Source organism: Rhinatrema bivittatum, chromosome 9 (genome assembly GCF_901001135.1).
Source record: "Rhinatrema bivittatum chromosome 9, aRhiBiv1.1, whole genome shotgun sequence".
Taxonomy (NCBI): Eukaryota; Metazoa; Chordata; class Amphibia; order Gymnophiona; family Rhinatrematidae; genus Rhinatrema; species Rhinatrema bivittatum.
In genome coordinates, this window is record NC_042623.1 from 164,627,244 (window position 1) to 164,645,462 (window position 18,219).

The window sequence follows — 18,219 nt, forward strand, 5'->3', positions numbered from 1 at the left end:
CAACTGCAGAAGGTAGGAGATGAGCAGCGGCTGGCCATCTCTACTGATTCTGATCAACATGAGAGACAGAAAAGGCTCATGCTGTTCCTGGACCATCCCCTAGAAGTTGCTACCTTGTGTAAATGCATGAGTTGCACCCTAGTGACACCAACCCTTTGCCCCTTACACTGTCTCAGGTCATGGAGCAGGTACTTCATAGACTCTTATGCTGCCACAGGTCATGGGGCAGGATTTTTTGCCTCCACCCCTATACTATCACAGACTATGGAACAGGGATTCCTTTGTCCCTTATACTGTCCTGGACATCATAGTACTCTATACCATTATAGCCATCATGGAGAAGGGATTTCATGACTGAATCCTCTGCTCTAGGGTTCTATTTTTTCCCTTTTATAATATTTTCTTGGCCTACCTCCACTGTTTAGCAACCGTCTCTGTCCTCCGCTCTTTTTGTCTCTTTTTCTGCATGGTGAAGAACCTGGTGTGAAAAGCAGGGTTTACAATTTAAACAGATAATTCTTCTTTGAACTGTTATCATCCATCTGGGGACCAGTGACCTCAACAGAAATAGTATCTATAAAGTACAAAAAGATTTTCAAAATCTAGGCAAGATGATAAGACCAATGCAAACACTATTGCCTTTTCAGAAATATTATCTATTCATGGACGGGGAAATGAGAAGCTTTGCCATATAAATAATTCATTTCCTGGCTCAAAACTTGGTGTAAAGAAAATAGTTTTGGATATACATTGGAGGCTGGGGTCGTGTATGGTAAGGATGGTCTACATTTGTCTGTAGCAGGAAGGAGGCTGCTAAGTGTCAAATTCAGATCATATATTATCAGATATTAAAACTAAAGAATGGGGGTGGCAGGAGATAATGAAATTGACGTTACCACCTAGCAATACAGGACATGGGAGGAGAAAACAACAAAATAAATCAGCTCAATAAAACAGAAAAGATACCTAGGAACTGCAACAAATTAAGGGAGAATAATTGGAAGGCTATGACTACAAATGCTCATAGTTTGGGCAATAAAATCCCAGATCTGCAGGCCCTAATGGTGGAGGCAGACCTGGACATTGTTGCTCTTATGGAGACAAGGTTCATGGATTCTCATGATTGGGATACGGGCTATAACTTGTTAAGGAAGGACAGAGAGGACAGAAAAGGGGGAGGAGTAGCTCTTTATGTCAAAAACAATATCCAAGCAACTGAACTGTGGGGTACAGAAGAAGCATTATGGGCCATCTTAAAAAAAGATGAGGGTGCATCCATTTTTACTGGTGTGGTTCACATGCCTCTGACTCAAACGGAAGAAACTGACAGATCTGGTCAAAGACATCCAAAAGGTGGGAAAGAAGGGAGAAGTATTGATTGTTGGAGATTTTAATCTGCCGGACGTAGACTGGAGAATCCCTGCTGCGGAATCTAACAGAAGTAGAGGGATAGTGGATGTCCTGCAAGGGGCTCTGTTCAATCAAATGGTAATGGAACCCATGAGGGAGGGAGTTATACTCAACTTAGTGCTCACTAACGGGGATAATGATGCTAATGTCTGGGTGGGTGCCCACCTCAGCACCAGTGATCATCAAATGGAATGGTTTGACATTGCAAAAGGGATAAGGAGCAGTCACACGAAGACCCGAATTTTGTATTTCAAAAATACAGACTTTGTCGAAATGGTGACATACCTGGAGGGAAAACTAGAAGACTAGGAGAAAATTGGAGAGGTGGAACAACAGTGGGTCAAATGAAAAGGAGCAATTACAAAGCAACAAATCTACATGTTATAAAAGTAAACAAAAGTAAGGGAAATAAGAAACTGATCTGGTTCTAAAAGGAGGTAGCTGACATAATAAAAATAAAACGAACAGCATTCAAGAAATATAAAGAATCCCAAGATGAAGAATACAAGGAAGAATATCTGGTGAAACTGAGGGAGAAGAAGAAAAAATCAAGAAAGCTAAAAGTCAGGTGGAAGAAAGGATTGCCAAAGAGCTAAAGAGAGGTGACAAATCATTTTTCAGATACATCAGAGAAAGAAGAAAAGTCCAAAGTGGTATTGTGAAATTGAAGAGTTACAAGGATCAACGTGTAGAGAGAGATGAAGACATGGTGTAAATATTAAACAAATACTTCAGTTCTGTGTTCACTAAAGAAGACCCTGGAGAAGGACCATTGCTAGTTAACATGAAAATGAAGGGGGATGGAGAAGACAAATCTCCGTTTACATAACAGAACATATGGGAAGAGCTAGGAAAACTGAAAGTGGACAAAGCCATGGGGTCTGGTGAGGTTCATCCCGGGATACCAAGGGAGCTCAGAGATGTGCTGACGGGTCCGCTGATGGACTTGTTCAATACATCCCTGGAAAAGGGCATGGTGCCGAGTGATTGGAGAAGAGCAGTGGTGGACCCACTTCACAAGAGAGGGCGTAGAGAGGAGGCTGGAAATCACAGGACAGTTAGCCTCACCTTGGTGGTGGGAAAAGTAATGGAGACTCTGCTGAAGAAAAAGATAGTGAACTATCCACGGTCAGGAGGATTGCTGGACCCGAGGCAGCATGGATTCTCCAGGGGAAGGTCCTGTCAGACAAATCTGATTGACTTTTTTGATTGGGTGACTAAAGAATTAGATCGAGGAAGAGTGCTCGATGAGATATACTTGGATTTCAGCAGAGCTTTTGATATGGTCCCGCATAAGAGGCTTGTGAATAAAATGAGAAGCTTGGGAGTGAGTGCCAAGGTGGTGGCATGGATTACAAACTGGTTGACAGATAAAAGGCAGCGTGTGATGGTAAACAGAACATACTCTGAAGAAAGAACGGTGTTATGCGGAATGTTGCAAGGATTGGTGTTGGGACTGGTCCTGTTCAATATCTTTGTGAGCAACATTGCTGAAGGGATAGAAGGTAAAATTTGTCTTTTTGTGGATGATACTAAGATCTGCAACAGAGTGGACACGCCAGAAGGAGTAAAGTGAATGAGACATGATTTAAGGAAGCTTGAACGGTGGTCGAAGATATGGCAGCTTGGATTCAATGCCAAGAAGTGCAGAGTCAATCATCTGGTGTGTGGTAACCTGAAAGAGCTGTATGTCTTGAGGGGTGAAGGGCTGTTGTGCATAGAGCAAGAGAGGGACCGTAAGGTGACAGTATCTAGCGATTTGAAGACGGTGCAGCAATGTGACAAGGCAATAGCTAAAGCCAGAAGAATGCTGGGCTGCATAGAGTGAGGAATATCCAGTAAAAGGAAGTGATAGTCCCCTTGTACAGGTCCTTGGTGAGGTCTCATTTGGAGTAATGTGTTCAGTTCTGGAGACCATATCTCAAAAGGGACAGAGACAGGATGGAGGCAGTCCAGAGAAAGGTGACAAAAATGGTGGGTGGTCTCCATGAAATGACTTATGAGGAGAGGTTGAAGGACCTAAATATGTATACCCTGGAGGAGATATGATACAGACCTTCAGATATCTGAAAGGTTTTAATGATATACATTCGACAAACCTTTTCCGTTGGACAGAAATCAGTATAACTAGGGGTCACGTAATGAAATTCCAGGGAGGATGACTCAGAACCAGGAAATATTTCTTCACGGTGAGGGTGGTGGATACCTGGAATGCCCTTCCAGAGGAGACGGTGAAGACAAAAACGGTGAAAGATTTCAAAGGGGCATGGGATAAAAACTGTGGATCCCTAAAGGCTACAGGATGGAAATGAGGAAAAGAGCACATCGGGATAACTTGCTGGTGTGGCGGTTACTACTCTTAACCATCAAGCCTTCATACTGTTGATGCAACTCATTATTGCTCTCTGTATTGTAACTTGAACACTGCTTTCTTCTTCAACGGCAAGAGATAAAGGGGAATTGGACTCAGACATTGCTCTCTGCTTCAACGGCAACAGATAAAGGGGAATTAGAAAAAAACAGCAAGGGCCCTGACTTTAATGGTTTTGGAAAATAAGTATGTGTGAATACCACCACCCCTCCCCACTCCCCCCACCTCCGCTCTCTACTCCCCCCCCCCCCCCAACTAATCCATGACAATCTCAGGGTTAATGGAATTCAAAGGTTCCCAGGTATGGTCCTTGTGGTAGTGTGCCACTGAGATTATACTTTTATGGGGAGACCTGTGTACGCATGCCAGTGCTACTCCCTGCTGATACCTTTATGGGAGAGACCTGTATGGCACGGCTGGTGCTACCATAAGCTTGCTGGGCAGACTGAATGGACCATTTTGTTCTTTTCTATTGTCATTTTTGTTTCTATATATGTTTCTATATAATCTCTATATCTTTGAACTAGCATGATGCTAACAATATCTGATTACATTTTTCCATGTATTGTACTAAAAAAAAACTATCTGTTTAGTGTTTGCATGATATAAGACACTCCAGATTAAAATCAGAAGTCGCCTAAATATTAATCATTTTCTCACAGGGAAATCTGAAATCACCAATCACATAAATGTTTCCTACAGAATCTATTGCCTGCAATCAAATGGGCAATGTCTGACAGTGGAAACACACTGCATGTTGCTGAAGTGATGCTGTCTTCAGCTTAGGATATCAGGAGCCGCATGGGCCTGCATGGGAGCAGTAAAGGGGTGCTGGAGGGGGCGTGAGATACCATGGCTGGTGGATTGTTATACCCTGGTTCGTATTATTGTATCCTCATACTCACTGGCTGCTTTTTACCTAGGTTACAGTGTGTTGTCTCCCTTTTCCCCACTGTCTTCCCTGTTACACACTTACTACAGTTTGTACTGCAAATACCAAAACCACTATAAACACATCCTTAGTCAATCGCCAAGGACCTGATTCAGCTCTTTTGTATGGTGAATATGTGACTATATGATTGCAGACAATCTAACTGGAGGCTTCAGTGTTTCTGTTTCATAAAGCTTCAATATGCGGCCACATATCAGCCACATAAGGGAATTAAAATGAGGCCCTAAATTAATCCCTCAGTGTCTCTACCTCAGTCTCCTCTTCCCCTCCCTGAGGTATTTACTGCCTACGTTCCTTGACATATCAATTCGATTGCATAATGCTAGGCCTCCCTCGTTAGGTCTTATTCCCAGGTTGTTTTGTGGTATTTTATATCTTATATCTTATTGCTTTTTGTGAAATAAAAGGTGATCAGCTTTTACACTCATCAGGCCTCATGTTGGATAAAAAATAAAAACCCTCTTCCCCTGGAGGTTGCTCCTTCAGCATCACATATTTGTTGCTGACCTGGCAGGGCGGTGCCAGTGCAACTTCCTAGCGATGTCCAAAATTCAGTACAACAGCAATAAGATTAACCTGGATGGAGAGCAGCTGGATAGCTGAGCAGGTAATGACTTTTCAACTACTTCTTTCTCTTCAGCAGCTGGTGGAGCTATTTTAGAAAATGTTTCTTTATAACATTTTCACTTAAAACTGCAAAAGCGGCAGAGACCTTTCAATATGTGATGACTCCTACGTTAGAAAATACACAAAAAGAGTTCTGCACTGAGAGGGTATGCCGGCTGCATGCACTGGGAAGGGCAGAAGCTTACAGGGATCTGTCACCTACCGTTAAAGCAGCAGCAACAATACTTAGCTAGAAATTGTTGAAACCGTCTCATTATCACTTGGACCTATATTGAAAAAAAAACCAAAAACATGGAAACTTCACTAAAGGCTTAAACTTTACTTTTATAAAATGCTCTGCACAGAGCAAGTTCAGTATCAGACAGGAACATGCACAGCACTTAGAGCTAGTTCAAATTTTTCTCTGATCTTAATTACCAGCCTAATCATGAGAATATATTAAATAAAATATGGCCCCTGTGCCACATGGTATGTCCCAGAAAGTGCTGAAGCTGTGTGTTTTGAATCCATGTCGTACCTGGGAACTCTCCGGATTTGGCCCAGAGACTTCGGGAATTCTAAACGAATTGCCGGGTCTCCAGGCCAATATGAGAAAACTCAGGGTAGACCAAGATAGCGTCCATGCAGCTCAGGTGACTTTTTTCCTGGTCGCAAGGACATGAACGAGGAGGAGATGACAGTCCTGCGGCAGGAAGGAGGAGCTTCTGCAGGAAGGAAGAAGTAGCAGTGAGAGCAGCGGCCTCCGTGGTCAAAAGCAGAAGGAACTTTACATTCAGGTGCATGGATCTGAAGGTGGGCGCTGCTGCTCAACCTCATGGGCCAAGCGCAATTAGAAAGAGGCTGCTGCATCATCCAGCGGGCCCGAAGGAGGAAAAAGCTGCTGCTGAATAGTGGGCCCAGAGGAGGAAGAGAAAGCTCCTGCTGCACTGTGGGTCCTGAAAAGGAGGAGGAAGCTGCTGCTGCCCCGCAGGTCTAAACAACAAGGAAGAAGCTGCTGCTCCTGGTGTGGTCAGGATGGTGAGAGAGGATGAATTAGCTTTATATATGAGAGTGAGTGAGAGACAATGTGTGTGAGAGAGGGTGATATGGTGTGGGCATGTATGAGAGAGAATAGTTATGTGTGAGCAAGCGGGCATGTGTGTGAGAGGGAGAAGAGAGCTAGCATGTGTGTGAATTTTGTATGAAAGAGTATGTGAAAGAGTGAGTGTCTATGAGAGAATGAATATGTGTGTGTGTGAGAGTGAACATGTGTGTGTGAATACCACCACCCCTCCCCGCTCCCCCCCTCCGCTCTCCACTCCCCCCCCCCCAAACTAATCCATGACAATCTCAGGGTTAATGGAATTCAAAGGTTCCCAGGTATGGTCCTTGTGGTAGTGTGCCACTGAGATGATGCGCGCATGTTCTCGACCGAATGTATTGTTTGTTTGTTTTTTTTATAATTTATACTTTATTCAATTTTTATATTCAAATTAAATAAAATTAACATAAAAGGCAATAAACTGAACAATTCAGGCAAACTTATTACAAGAAGATTAATACAGCCAAAAGTAAATTTGATTGTCACATTTATCCAATAAATCAGGGTCTTTATATGGTAAAGAAAAACCTTACATAATACAATTAACAAGGAGGAGAGGGGTAGAAATCTTTATTTTTACAGACCTGTTTCTGCTGCTTCAACCTGATTTTCCTTTACTAACTCTTTATCTCTCAAAAAACTTTCTAGATGTTGTGGCATACTAAAAATAAATTTCTTGCCTTGATAATTGACTAAACATCTACATGGGAACCTTAAATAAAAAGTTGCACCCAATTCAATAGTCTTACTTTTCAAAACCAAAAATTGTTTCCTGCGCACCTGAGTGGCCCTTGAAACATCTGGAAAAACATAAATTTTTTGACCACAAAATAATAGTTCCCTATTTTTTAGAGATTTTTCAAAAATAAACTCTTTATCCTTTTCTAGGGAAAAAGATACAAAAAGATTAGCTCTCTTATTTATGATGTCAATAGATTCTTCCAAAAAAGTAGACACTCCTGGGGATTGTAGGTCTCCCTGATTCCCAGGGGTGTCTCTTAATTGGAGAGGAAAAAAATAGATCTTAGAAATGATTGGGATCTCATTATCTTTATATGCTAAATTTTCCTTAAGATATTTTACAAACATCTCATAAGGAGACAATAGTCTTGTATAAGGAAAATTTACAAACTGCAGGTTTTTAACTTTTAAACAATTCTCCAAATTCTCTATCTCATTGTGTAACACTATATTATCTGAAATACAGTTAGATTCAACACTTTGAGCGTTCTGAATTTTCAATGATAAACTATTTACCTTAGATTCCAATTCAGTTAATTTTTTCCCTTGACATTTAATCAAACCCTGTGTATGGCTTAGACTGGCTTTGACTGTCTTCTGATTGCCTTCTGATTGCTGTATTTTATTTTGCAATTGTTTTGGGATATATGGGGCGCAAGAGGAAGGCCAAGATCATCACCTCCTCTCCAGCTACTTTAAGACTCGGTCCAATGGATAATCTTAGTAGGTTCAATTTGCCAAGAGAGGACAGTGTTAGAGACATATTAGATGTCTCTTTAAGTCCTGGTGCTGGACCAACTCCTATACAGCCCCCAGGATTTACAGAGGAGGGCAATTCCATTGAAAATGAAGCAGCAAGTGTGAATTTTGCAAATGTAGGTGAGTTATATGTAGATTCAGCAGCTTCACAACCCTTGAATACTCATCAAGAGGGAGTAAATGGAAGCCCCTCTGTAAACATTGGTGGCATACAGGTGACTGCTGTAGATGCCACCAATGTTACTCTGGGTGACTTGTGGAGAATGCTGCAGAAACTAGATACTAATGTAACACAAATGAATTTATCATTTTCAGCTATGGTAGGTGGAAACAGATCAATGATTAAAGACCGAATGTATTCTAAAGGTATTGAGCTATCTGGAAATAAAGTAAAGGGCACTGAATGGAGCAGAGATATAGAGGTTTCCAGAATGAATGGCAGGAGACAGGATAATGGTCTCCAGGTGAAACTGTGAACAACAAGACAGTGCTACCCAACTTTTTCAAGTCCAAGGAACATCTATGTTAACAAGATTGTTGTGTGGCACAGCAGCCTCCACAGGACAGGCAATGCGGTCAGGGAGAGGACTCAGATGGTCAAACGAAGAGCCGGGGAAGGACTGAAAGCCCCACCAGTCTCTCTTCCAAATTTTAGAACAAAAGAAAAGAGGGGCAGAGACACACACATGAATCCATCACGAATGGACCAGCTTCCTCCGTTCACAAGTGCAGGAGAAGGGAGAAATCAGTGTGGTGCAGGAAGCCATCTCAGTTATGGCTCCTGCACAAGGCTGTCAAAGCACCTGCTGCTGCTCCCAACATTCAGCGGGAGTCACATCCATTGCTCACCGCACACCCTCCCCATCTCTCTCAGCCTGAGGATAAGACAGAGGGTGGAAAGGCTCCAAGGAGGAGGCTAAGGATGGGGAAGATGAGGTGCCACTGTGTGCCTTGTGTGTGCTGCACAAAGTGGGGCCCAGCTAGCCATGCCCTGCATGCTGCCAATTAATTACCATACACAGGGGCCCATGCTATAGCCAGGCCTATTTGCAGCCTGTCTTCAGGGCAGGGCAGCTGAGGGCAGGCCCGCCCGTGTAGAGCTTCGGCCCCTGGAGCTCTTTGGCTCCCCAAGAAGTATGGATGCTGGCACATGCTCTCAGAAAGGATCTCCTACATATTTAAGAGCCACTGCAGGTGTGCCTTATTGCTGCGAGGTGCTGAAAGCAGAGCCCAGGTGCTTTTCTTGATCTGAGCACCAGGCAGAGGTGACTTCCGAGGCACACCTGATGAGGTCTGAAGATACACCAGTGCGCCATTGGCATACCGATTCGGAAACACTGATCTAGGAGGAGGATGTAACCATACTTTTGAAAGTTACCTGTTAGTCAAGACATGAAACAGTGAGTAAAAGGGATCCTCCTAACCCACACACTCTAAAAATAATGCTAGACTCTGTCATGTAGTACTGCTGGAATACAGAGGATTCACTGGATAGTACCTGTCTAAGGGACATGTTCATGAGAAACTGTCAAAAGATCTTTTTCTTGGGTAGGTTAGGGAGAAGCCACAACCTTCAAAATCCCAGGGCTTTATTGTAATATTTCAAGTTTACGTAGGATATACTAATGATTTTTCTATTCAGTTGTGTATCCCTTACTAGGGGGTTCAGTCCCAAAGGCACACAAACATTTTTTTTTTTTCGGGGCTACTCTGGCTAGCAATTTACATCCCGTGCTTGACTCTCTATTTCTTGGTGGATTCTTTTTATGGGGGAAAGCTCTCGCTTATGGCCCGGACCATGGTGTCTTGCTTTCAGTGTGTGTAAGTAGCAGCTGCATCCCAAGGGGTGAGATGCCGGGACAAATCAGACAGGACCAAGCTCTGGGTATTAAATAAAAATTTACCGATAGGTAATAATCAAATTAAATACCGTTTGTCCATAATGTTAAAGTTGCACCTGACTGTTGATACATGTGTATTTCTCTGAAGGGAGGTATCCTTTTATTTCAGGCATATGGGTAGAGCTCCCATGATGGTTTTAATTGCCCAAAGCTCACCCAGCGGTTAAGTGGGAATCCTATTGCAGGAGTCACCAACTTCACAACAATACAGTCCTACCTGACTCCATCTCCTTCCTGGACACTCAGCCCGTCCTGGTCTCATGAGGGTGGAGATCCGATGGGGGTCTCCCGATCTTACTCTTTCTCCGTAGTTGTTATTACTGAGGACTCCTCTTGGAGAAAAGTCAGAAGGGGATCAGGCTATGCCAGCACTGCATCCCTATGGGGAAGGGTGGATCAGAAAAAAACTCCCCACACTACTTGAGTCCAAAAAATGTTTTTAAAGGCAAAACTGGATACATCTTCAGCTATTATTGTCTCTCTGTGGGCTCACAGGTCTTCGGTCCCCTGGATGAGGGCTCTTTCACCCCAAAATAGAATCCAACATAAAAATCTCTCTCTCTGTAAATTAGTAGGAGAAGAACCCTCTGGCACGATGAGGTATCACTTCCAACCGAAACTCCAGGGTGAAGCTGGGATGCCTCACCGGAGTGTAAAACTTAAACATTCTCACTGTTACAAGGCTTCCCTATGGGGAAGGGTGGATCAGGGGAGGAAAATAGGGGGAATGCTGTTATGCAGCAGGTGGAGGATGGAAGATAATGCTGGGCAGCGAGTGAAGATCCAAAGGAGAGAGGGAGGGATGCTGCTGGGCAGGGGGGAAATGCTAGGGAAAGAATAACGATGGGGGAGTAGCTGCCGTAGAAGGGGTGGAGGATAGAGAGAGATGCTCTGCTGGAGCCACAGTCTCCAGAGGAGGGAGATTACTGTATTTGAGCCGTCGCTGGTAAGTTGAGGATGGGGGTGTTGGTATAATTCTGAATATCTGCTTCAGATTCAGAAAAGTTGGTCCCAGCACTGAAAATATCCACAAAAGCATCCCACCAGGTATTGAAATCTCTCAAGTATAAGTCCACTCGGATGCCACATATGGTCACCTATTCCTGAAAATCTTCTCAGTGTCATTTTCCCTTGTAAAATGTAAGGACAGTTTTACTATTTTTGTGTGTGCTTGAGCTGTTATTACTGTTATAACTGTTATAACAGCACTTCCAACCGAAACTCCAGGGTGAAGCTGGGATGTCTCACTGGAGCGTAAAACTTAAACATCCTCACTGTTACAAGTCTTCCTGAATCTGATCCCATGGAGTTCTAAAATGGCGGAGCTAAATAGGGTTGAGGCATCCAACCACAGCCTTCCACCTGGGAGAGACTGATGCAGGATAGAAGGCTCATTATATTAGCGTTCTCTACAGTAGTAGACCCCAACCCTGTCCTGGGGGCTTACCATTGTGGATATCCTGAAAACCCGACTGGCTGGTGGGCCCCCAGGACAGGGTTGAAGACCACTGCTCCACAGGAACCTAGTGACATCTAGTGGCCAACCCACAAGGGTACCACAATTGTGATATGTCATCCTCAATCTTCAAGTCGAAACCAATAGTGGAGAAAGCTTGTAATGCAAAATGATTAGTCAGATCTACTATCTCTAGAAGCTGGAAGAAGCAACATGCTTTAAAATCCTTAAACTTTTTCATGAGAAAAATTATCTAGAAGTGGAGTGAAATCAAATGCCCAATCTCTGTACTGGAATTGTGAAATTGAACCCATTAGGTCATCACAGAAAATTAAAAACTGTGAACACTCAAACTGCCTGTGGATGTAGTTTGTAAATATTTTTTCATGTGTCAGGTACCACAGCCTTAGAATTGTCTGCAGTCATTTATGGTCCTAACCCTTATCAGTGCCGTGACAAAGAAAACTTGGTCACCCTTGATTCTGAGTGCTTTAACCCACGGTCCACTAAACCATCTCATCAACCACATTCTGAATAACCTTACGACTTAGCAGGACTGATCCACGGAGCAAACAGTTACAGTTATAACAGCTCAAGCACACACAAAAATAGTAAAACTGTCCTTACATTTTACAAGGGAAAATGACACTGAGAAGACTTTCAGGAATAGGTGACCATATGTGGCATCCGAGTGGACTTATACTTGAGAGATTTCAATACCTGGTGGGATGCTTTTGTGGATATTTTCAGTGCTGGGACCAACTTTTCTGAATCTGAAGCAGATATTCAGAATTATACCAACACCCCTATCCTCAACTTACCAGCGACGGCTCCAATACAGTAATCTCCCTCCTCTGGAGACTGGCTCCAGCAGAGCATCTCTCTCTATCCTCCACCCCTTCTACGGCAGCTTCTCCCCCATTGTTATTCTTTCCCTAGCATTTCCCCCCTGCCCAGCAGCATCCCTCCCACTCTCCTTTGGATCTCCACTCGCTGCCCAGCATTATCTTCCATCCTCCACCTGCTGCATAGCAGCATTCCCCTATTTTCCTCCCCTGATCCACCCTTCCCCATAGGGAAGCCTTGTAACAGTGAGGATGTTTAAGTTTTACACTCCAGTGAGGCATCCCAGCTTCACCCTGGAGTTTCGGTTGGAAGTGATACCTCATCGTGCCAGAGGGTTCTTCTCCTACTAATTTACAGAGAGAGAGATTTTTATGTTGGATTCTATTTTGGGGTGAAAGAGCCCTCATCCAGGGGACCGAAGACCTGTGACCCCACAGAGAGACAATAATAGCTGAAGATGTATCCAGTTTTGCCTTTAAAAACATTTTTTGGACTCAAGTAGTGTGGTGAATTTTTTTCTGATCCACCCTTCCCCATAGGGATGCAGTGCTGGCATAGCCTGATCCCGTTCTGACTTTTCTCCAAGAGGAGTCCTCAGTAATAACAACTACGGAGAAAGAGTAAGATCGGGAGACCCCCATCGGATCTCCACCCTCATGAGACCAGGACGGGCTGAGTGTCCAGGAAGGAGATGGAGTCAGGTAGGACTGTATTGTTGTGAAGTTGGTGACTCCTGCAATAGGATTCCCACTTAACCGCTGGGTGAGCTTTGGGCAATTAAAACCATCATGGGAGCTCTACCCATATGCCTGAAATAAAAGGATACCTCCCTTCAGAGAAATACACATGTATCAACAGTCAGGTGCAACTTTAACATTATGGACAAACGGTATTTAATTTGATTATTACCTATCGGTAAATTTTTATTTAATACCCAGAGCTTGGTCCTGTCTGATTTGTCCCGGCATCTCACCCCTTGGGATGCAGCTGCTACCTACACACACTGAAAGCAAGACACCATGGTCCGGGCCATAAGCGAGAGCTTTCCCCCATAAAAAGAATCCACCAAGAAATAGAGAGTCAAGCACGGGATGTAAATTGCTAGCCAGAGTAGCCAAGAAGCAGGGGAATTGTGGGACTTAATAAGTACTTAATAATGCTCTTTCAGTGCCCCCTTTCTCTATCTGGCTCACAGGCACATAGACTCAGACTGACTCAAAAGGATTGCATGACACCCTTCCCTCCAGCCTGGCACCCAGGATGGTTGTTGTTCATACTTACTCCCTGTGATGGCCCTTCCAGAAGCCCCTTCTCTCTCTCCCCTTCCAATATCCTCTCCTCTCTCTCTCCAAATTCCCCTACTGGCCTACAAGTATCTTATTCTCCCCCCCCCCCCCCCCCCGTCCTACTCACCCTTCAAGTCCCTGTGTCCCCTTCTTCTCACTTGGCTGCCCAAGTACCTTGAGGGCTGCAATGCCTAAGATCTTCAGATTGCAATGTCAGTAAAGCAGAGAAAAGTCAGCATGGTGCCTGTGAACCAGTGCATTCTCACTCATCCTGTAGCACCCTTGCCCCCTTCCTGTTACTAAGGAAACTTGTAGAAGAGAAGGGATCACCATAGGGTTTGTGAGCTTATGTGGGCTCATAGGCCCTGTGGTGATTTTATCTTGTGTTGCTGCTGCCTCTGCTACGGTCCCTCAGTAGGCGCAACGATGCATTTAGCAGGCATGCATCCCGTGCAAACACCCTTAGTCCTGACACTGGATATTTCAATGAGTTTGTGATATTATTTTACTTTTGCTGGCTCCTTTGTTAATCCAAGGAGAGTATAGCCATATGCATGTGAAACCTTTAATTTGTTGCTTTGGAGCAAGCACCTTACTGATATTCCATGTACTTCTGGGAGAATTCTGCACCACTCTTCAATGCAAAATTCCCCTTTCTTGCAGAATTCATGGATGTTTTGCAGAATTTGGTATGGCATTGGCCCATACAGTCTCGAGAAAGAAAGACCAATCCACATTGACCTGTGTGGGCTTAAAGCTGAAGGAGATTGTGGTGATCAAAGTGTAGGCCCTATCCTACATGGGCCCAAAGGAGGAGAAGAAGGCCACTGTGGCACTGTTCCACCCCATGTGGGCTCAAAAGTATCAGGGATAATCGGGAAGGTGAGAGACAGTGAATGGGTTGGGCTCAGGGGGAGCTTGAGTGGGTAAGTTGGGCTATGGGGGGAAGGGAGAGGGAGTGAATGTGTGAGTCAGGCTGGAAGAGGAAAAGAAAAGTGTGAATAAGAGGGTGGGCTGGAGTAAGGGAAGGATGAAGAGTGGGCGGGTGGATCAGGCTGGGGTAAGAGTGAATGGATGGATTGGGCTGGGGGGGGGGGAGGATGAAGACTGAGTGAGTAGGCTGATCAAGCTGGAGAGAAGAGTGTGTGGGTGGATCGGGCTAGAGGGAGAGGGAAAAATGGATGGGTAGGTAGGTCAGGATAAGGAGAGAGGGGAGAGAGTGAGTGGGTGGGTGGGTTGGCATTTACCATTGAAGAGAATGGAGGGGACAGCCTAAGGTATGGTCTATGATGCACTATCCCAGTACTTCTGGGGGAATTCACCTTTGAGTAATAACTTTTTCTGTACTGTATTTTAAATGCATTCATTTATTTACTGTATTTCCATTTGATACTCTACTTTTTTTTCTAGGAAAGGCATAAGGTGGCTTACGAAGAAATATATGAATTGCAGTACATATGTTGGAGGGAGGGAGGAGACATATAGAACATATAAACCGGGAATTGAGCAATGCAAATCTGTATAGGTAATTATTACTCAAACACAGTGATTATAATGTGCTAGTGTGATAAATAAACAATGCAGCATTTTGCAGAATTTTAAAACATTGTGCTTAGAATTTATAATTCTTTTGGGTGCAGAATTTCCCCCAGACGTACAGGCCAAGCATTGTATGTAATGGGATTCCGTGATCTTGGGCATCCTGTTACAGTATCTAACTAGATAAATGAAGCTTGACCGACGTGCCCGCAAATGCGCAGTAGAGAGCAGCTCTACTGCGCATGTGCGGGCGAGCACGTCAGTCTTAGGCAGCGTCAAAAAAAACCAAAAAACATGGCGGCAGCGGTGGTAGCAGCGGCAGCGGGCGGCGGTAGCGGGCGGCGGCGGCAGCGGCGGCGGCGGTAGCGGTAGCGGGCGGCGGCGGGGGCGGGCGGAGGCGGTAGCGGCGGGCGGCGGTAGCGGGCGGCGGTGGCGGCCAGTAGCGAGGGAGGGAGGAGAGAGAGGGAGGGACGGACTAAGTGGGAGGGACGAAGAGAGAGAGTGGGAGGGAGTGACTGAGTGAGAGGGGAGGGATTGAGTGAGGGGGAGGGACTGAGTGAGGGGGAGTGAGCGGGACTGAGGGAGAGGGAGGGAGGGAGTGGGACTGAGGGAGAGTGAGTGGGACTGAGTGTGAGTGAGAGGGAGAGAGGGGGAGGGAGTGAGTGAGACTGAGTGGGAGGGAGGGACTGAGTGAGAGGAGAGGGAGGCTGGGGAGGAGTGGGTGAGTGGGTGGGAGGGAGGTAGGGGAGAGAGAATGAGGGAGGTAGGGGAGAGAGAATGAGGGGGAGGTGAGAGACAGAGGGATGTAGCCCGTTTTAACGGGCTTAACGGCTTGTATGAGATAAAACACAAGAGGGAGCCAGTGAGACACAGTTGACGTTGTTTTGGCTGCATTAAGCAAAAGTAATTGTGAAATAGGTTAATAGCAAAAGAGCCACTCCACTTTCCTTCCAATGGCCTCTGCATTTCACCGCTCCAGTCCCAGCCCTTTTTTTTTTGGGAGGGAGGGGGGAGGATGATTCTGCTCCATTCTCTTTGGAGGGTCCCTGGGCCTCCCAGCCTGCAGGCTGAGTACTTCAGTCGATCACATATTTGGAGGTCTTTATACCTCAGCCTATACTGGCAAGGGCAAGAGAGAAAAGGGGCATTAACCTGCCAAAACCTTCCCCCTTTTATACTTCCTGCGTCCTCTGAACACCCAGTCACTGAACCCCCAACATTTAAGAGGACAAACTCCACCTTCCCAACTTCATATTATCCTTTAAATACACTGTTCATTTATATAAACGCCATCCGGTGATCGTTTATGGGTACTACACCACAAATCAAAATTACAAGAGGTAGGGGGCACCCTATAGACTAACCCATTTATTGAACATTTTCTCAACATGCTTAACAGTAAACATAGGGTGGTCTCTCCCATCCAGAACCTCTTTCAGGGGTACCAAGTACAAACAGGGTGCACCGAAATTGGGGGTCTCCCTACATTTTGCTGGATTTTCTTCTCAGTTTAAAAGCAGAGTTCACTGAGGACCTGGGTTTGATTCCTGGCTCAGGGCTTCTGTTTCCCGGCTCAGCTAGGGCAGGGGATGCTGCAGACATAGAATTCCCCGCAGCTGCAGAAGAGTCTCAGCCATGGTTACACAATGGTGACACCTACTGGCTGGACAGAAGGTGTGCGTATACTGGACTGCAATGGCTGGGCTAGGTGGTGGATTATAAAAATAGGGTGGAAAGGACTTGGTAGCTGTGAATGAAGGCTGATGGTGCTGCAGCCCAAGAAAGGCCAGTTCCAACTGAGCTGGAAACCCTACCTCTCCCCCTCTCCACAAAAACAAACAAAGAAAAAAACTCAGCAGGAAACTACCAGGTCAAAAGTACAGTGAAATAAATAAATAAATAAATACAATCAGAGTTTTACTCCTAAAGCTTTATTGCACTTTTTTTCACCTGTTGCAGTGAAGTTAAACTCTGCCATAAAACACGTTGTCTGTGTCAAAACAGGTGCTTAGACAGCATTTTAAGAAAAAAACAGCCCCTTTTCTGTACAGTGTCACAGATTCTTTTATAGGGAACCTGGTTCAAAAGTACAAAATGCTTTTGCAGCTATTTTGCTTATTAAAGAGTCGTTTATGTTACCCAGGGAAACCTCCCCTACAGAAGCATGGCTAAGCAGCACACATGGGAAGAGAAAACGTGGCAGAAAGATACAGAAAGAGTCCCAACTGAATTGTCCAGTGTCCTGATTAAAAACACTTAAATGACCTTGATAAACTGGCCGTACATCCTGTATGTATATAATACAGATTACATCCTATGAGCTCCGAAAGTGAGCTCTCTTAAATTACAATGCAGAAGAGCTCTAGCAGTAAATCTGAGGGACCAAGATCCTATCCAACACACCCTTGCATTAGGAGTCAGGTTCATTCTTGGTCATGGTTTGTGCAAATCAAACCTATTTTTGCAGCCCGTGGTTTCTTACATTCTCTTCCTGGGTTTTCTGCTACCTTTCCTGGGAGGCTCTTCCATGCATCCACCACCCACTCTGACACTTCAGTCTTTTCACACCTTCTCACTCCGCGTATATTTCTCTTTTCTCCCATTTCTCTCTCTCTCTCTCTCTCTCTCTCTCTCTCTCTCTGTTTTTCAAAAGCACTTACCTCAACAAGAAGCAGTTTTCCTATGGAAACATTAAACCCGGAGATCCCTCCGACCTCAAAACCTCCTGCAACATAATCTCCCAGATCCACAGTTTCAACTTTATATACAGTACTAGTACTTACAGGACACCACCGACGGCACTCAGCACGCCTCTGATTGGCTAATGCAGGCAGCACTTCTGGTTAAATCCTTCTGCCGAAGGCCAGACTGAGTTGAGTTTCCCTCTGTCCTGCAAGAAGCAGGGAGCAGTCAGAATGCTGTTCCAGGTGCTAATAAGGGGTCTGAGGAGTGGAATCACGACGATCGATGTTGCAGGTACTGAAGACGCCTTCCGCAGCACCACTGTTGTGCAGCTGAAAGAGAAAATACTGAAAGTCATGCCAGGCGATGAGAAAAAAGGTAAATGGGATAAAAGGGGTCAGTGTGGGACTACATGCATTGTTTTTATGTTTTGTGAGTTTTGGGCTTCCTCCAGACATTGCAGGAGGGCTCATATCGGTGCCAGCTTTCACACACACTAATCCTGCTATGAAGGAACATTCTCTAGGGAGGAAGAGGCGAGCTCCAATTCTTTTCTGCTATCTACATG

At 44.8% G+C, this 18,219-nt stretch overlaps 1 protein-coding gene across 1 annotated transcript in view; it reads right to left on the minus strand.

Annotated features, from left to right (window-relative positions):
* USP40 (ubiquitin specific peptidase 40) overlaps positions 1–17,701 on the minus strand; it is an 85,884-nt gene extending 68,183 nt beyond the window's left edge. Inside the window, exons 1-3 of the mRNA XM_029616904.1 lie at positions 17,630–17,701; positions 5,563–5,626; positions 413–478 (exon numbers count right to left, since the gene is read on the minus strand). Of these exons, the coding sequence (XP_029472764.1) occupies positions 413–478; positions 5,563–5,614 (118 nt within the window). The 5' untranslated portion in view covers positions 5,615–5,626; positions 17,630–17,701. The remainder of the gene's footprint in view (positions 1–412; positions 479–5,562; positions 5,627–17,629) is intronic.
* Between the last annotated feature and the right edge of the window lie 518 nt (positions 17,702–18,219).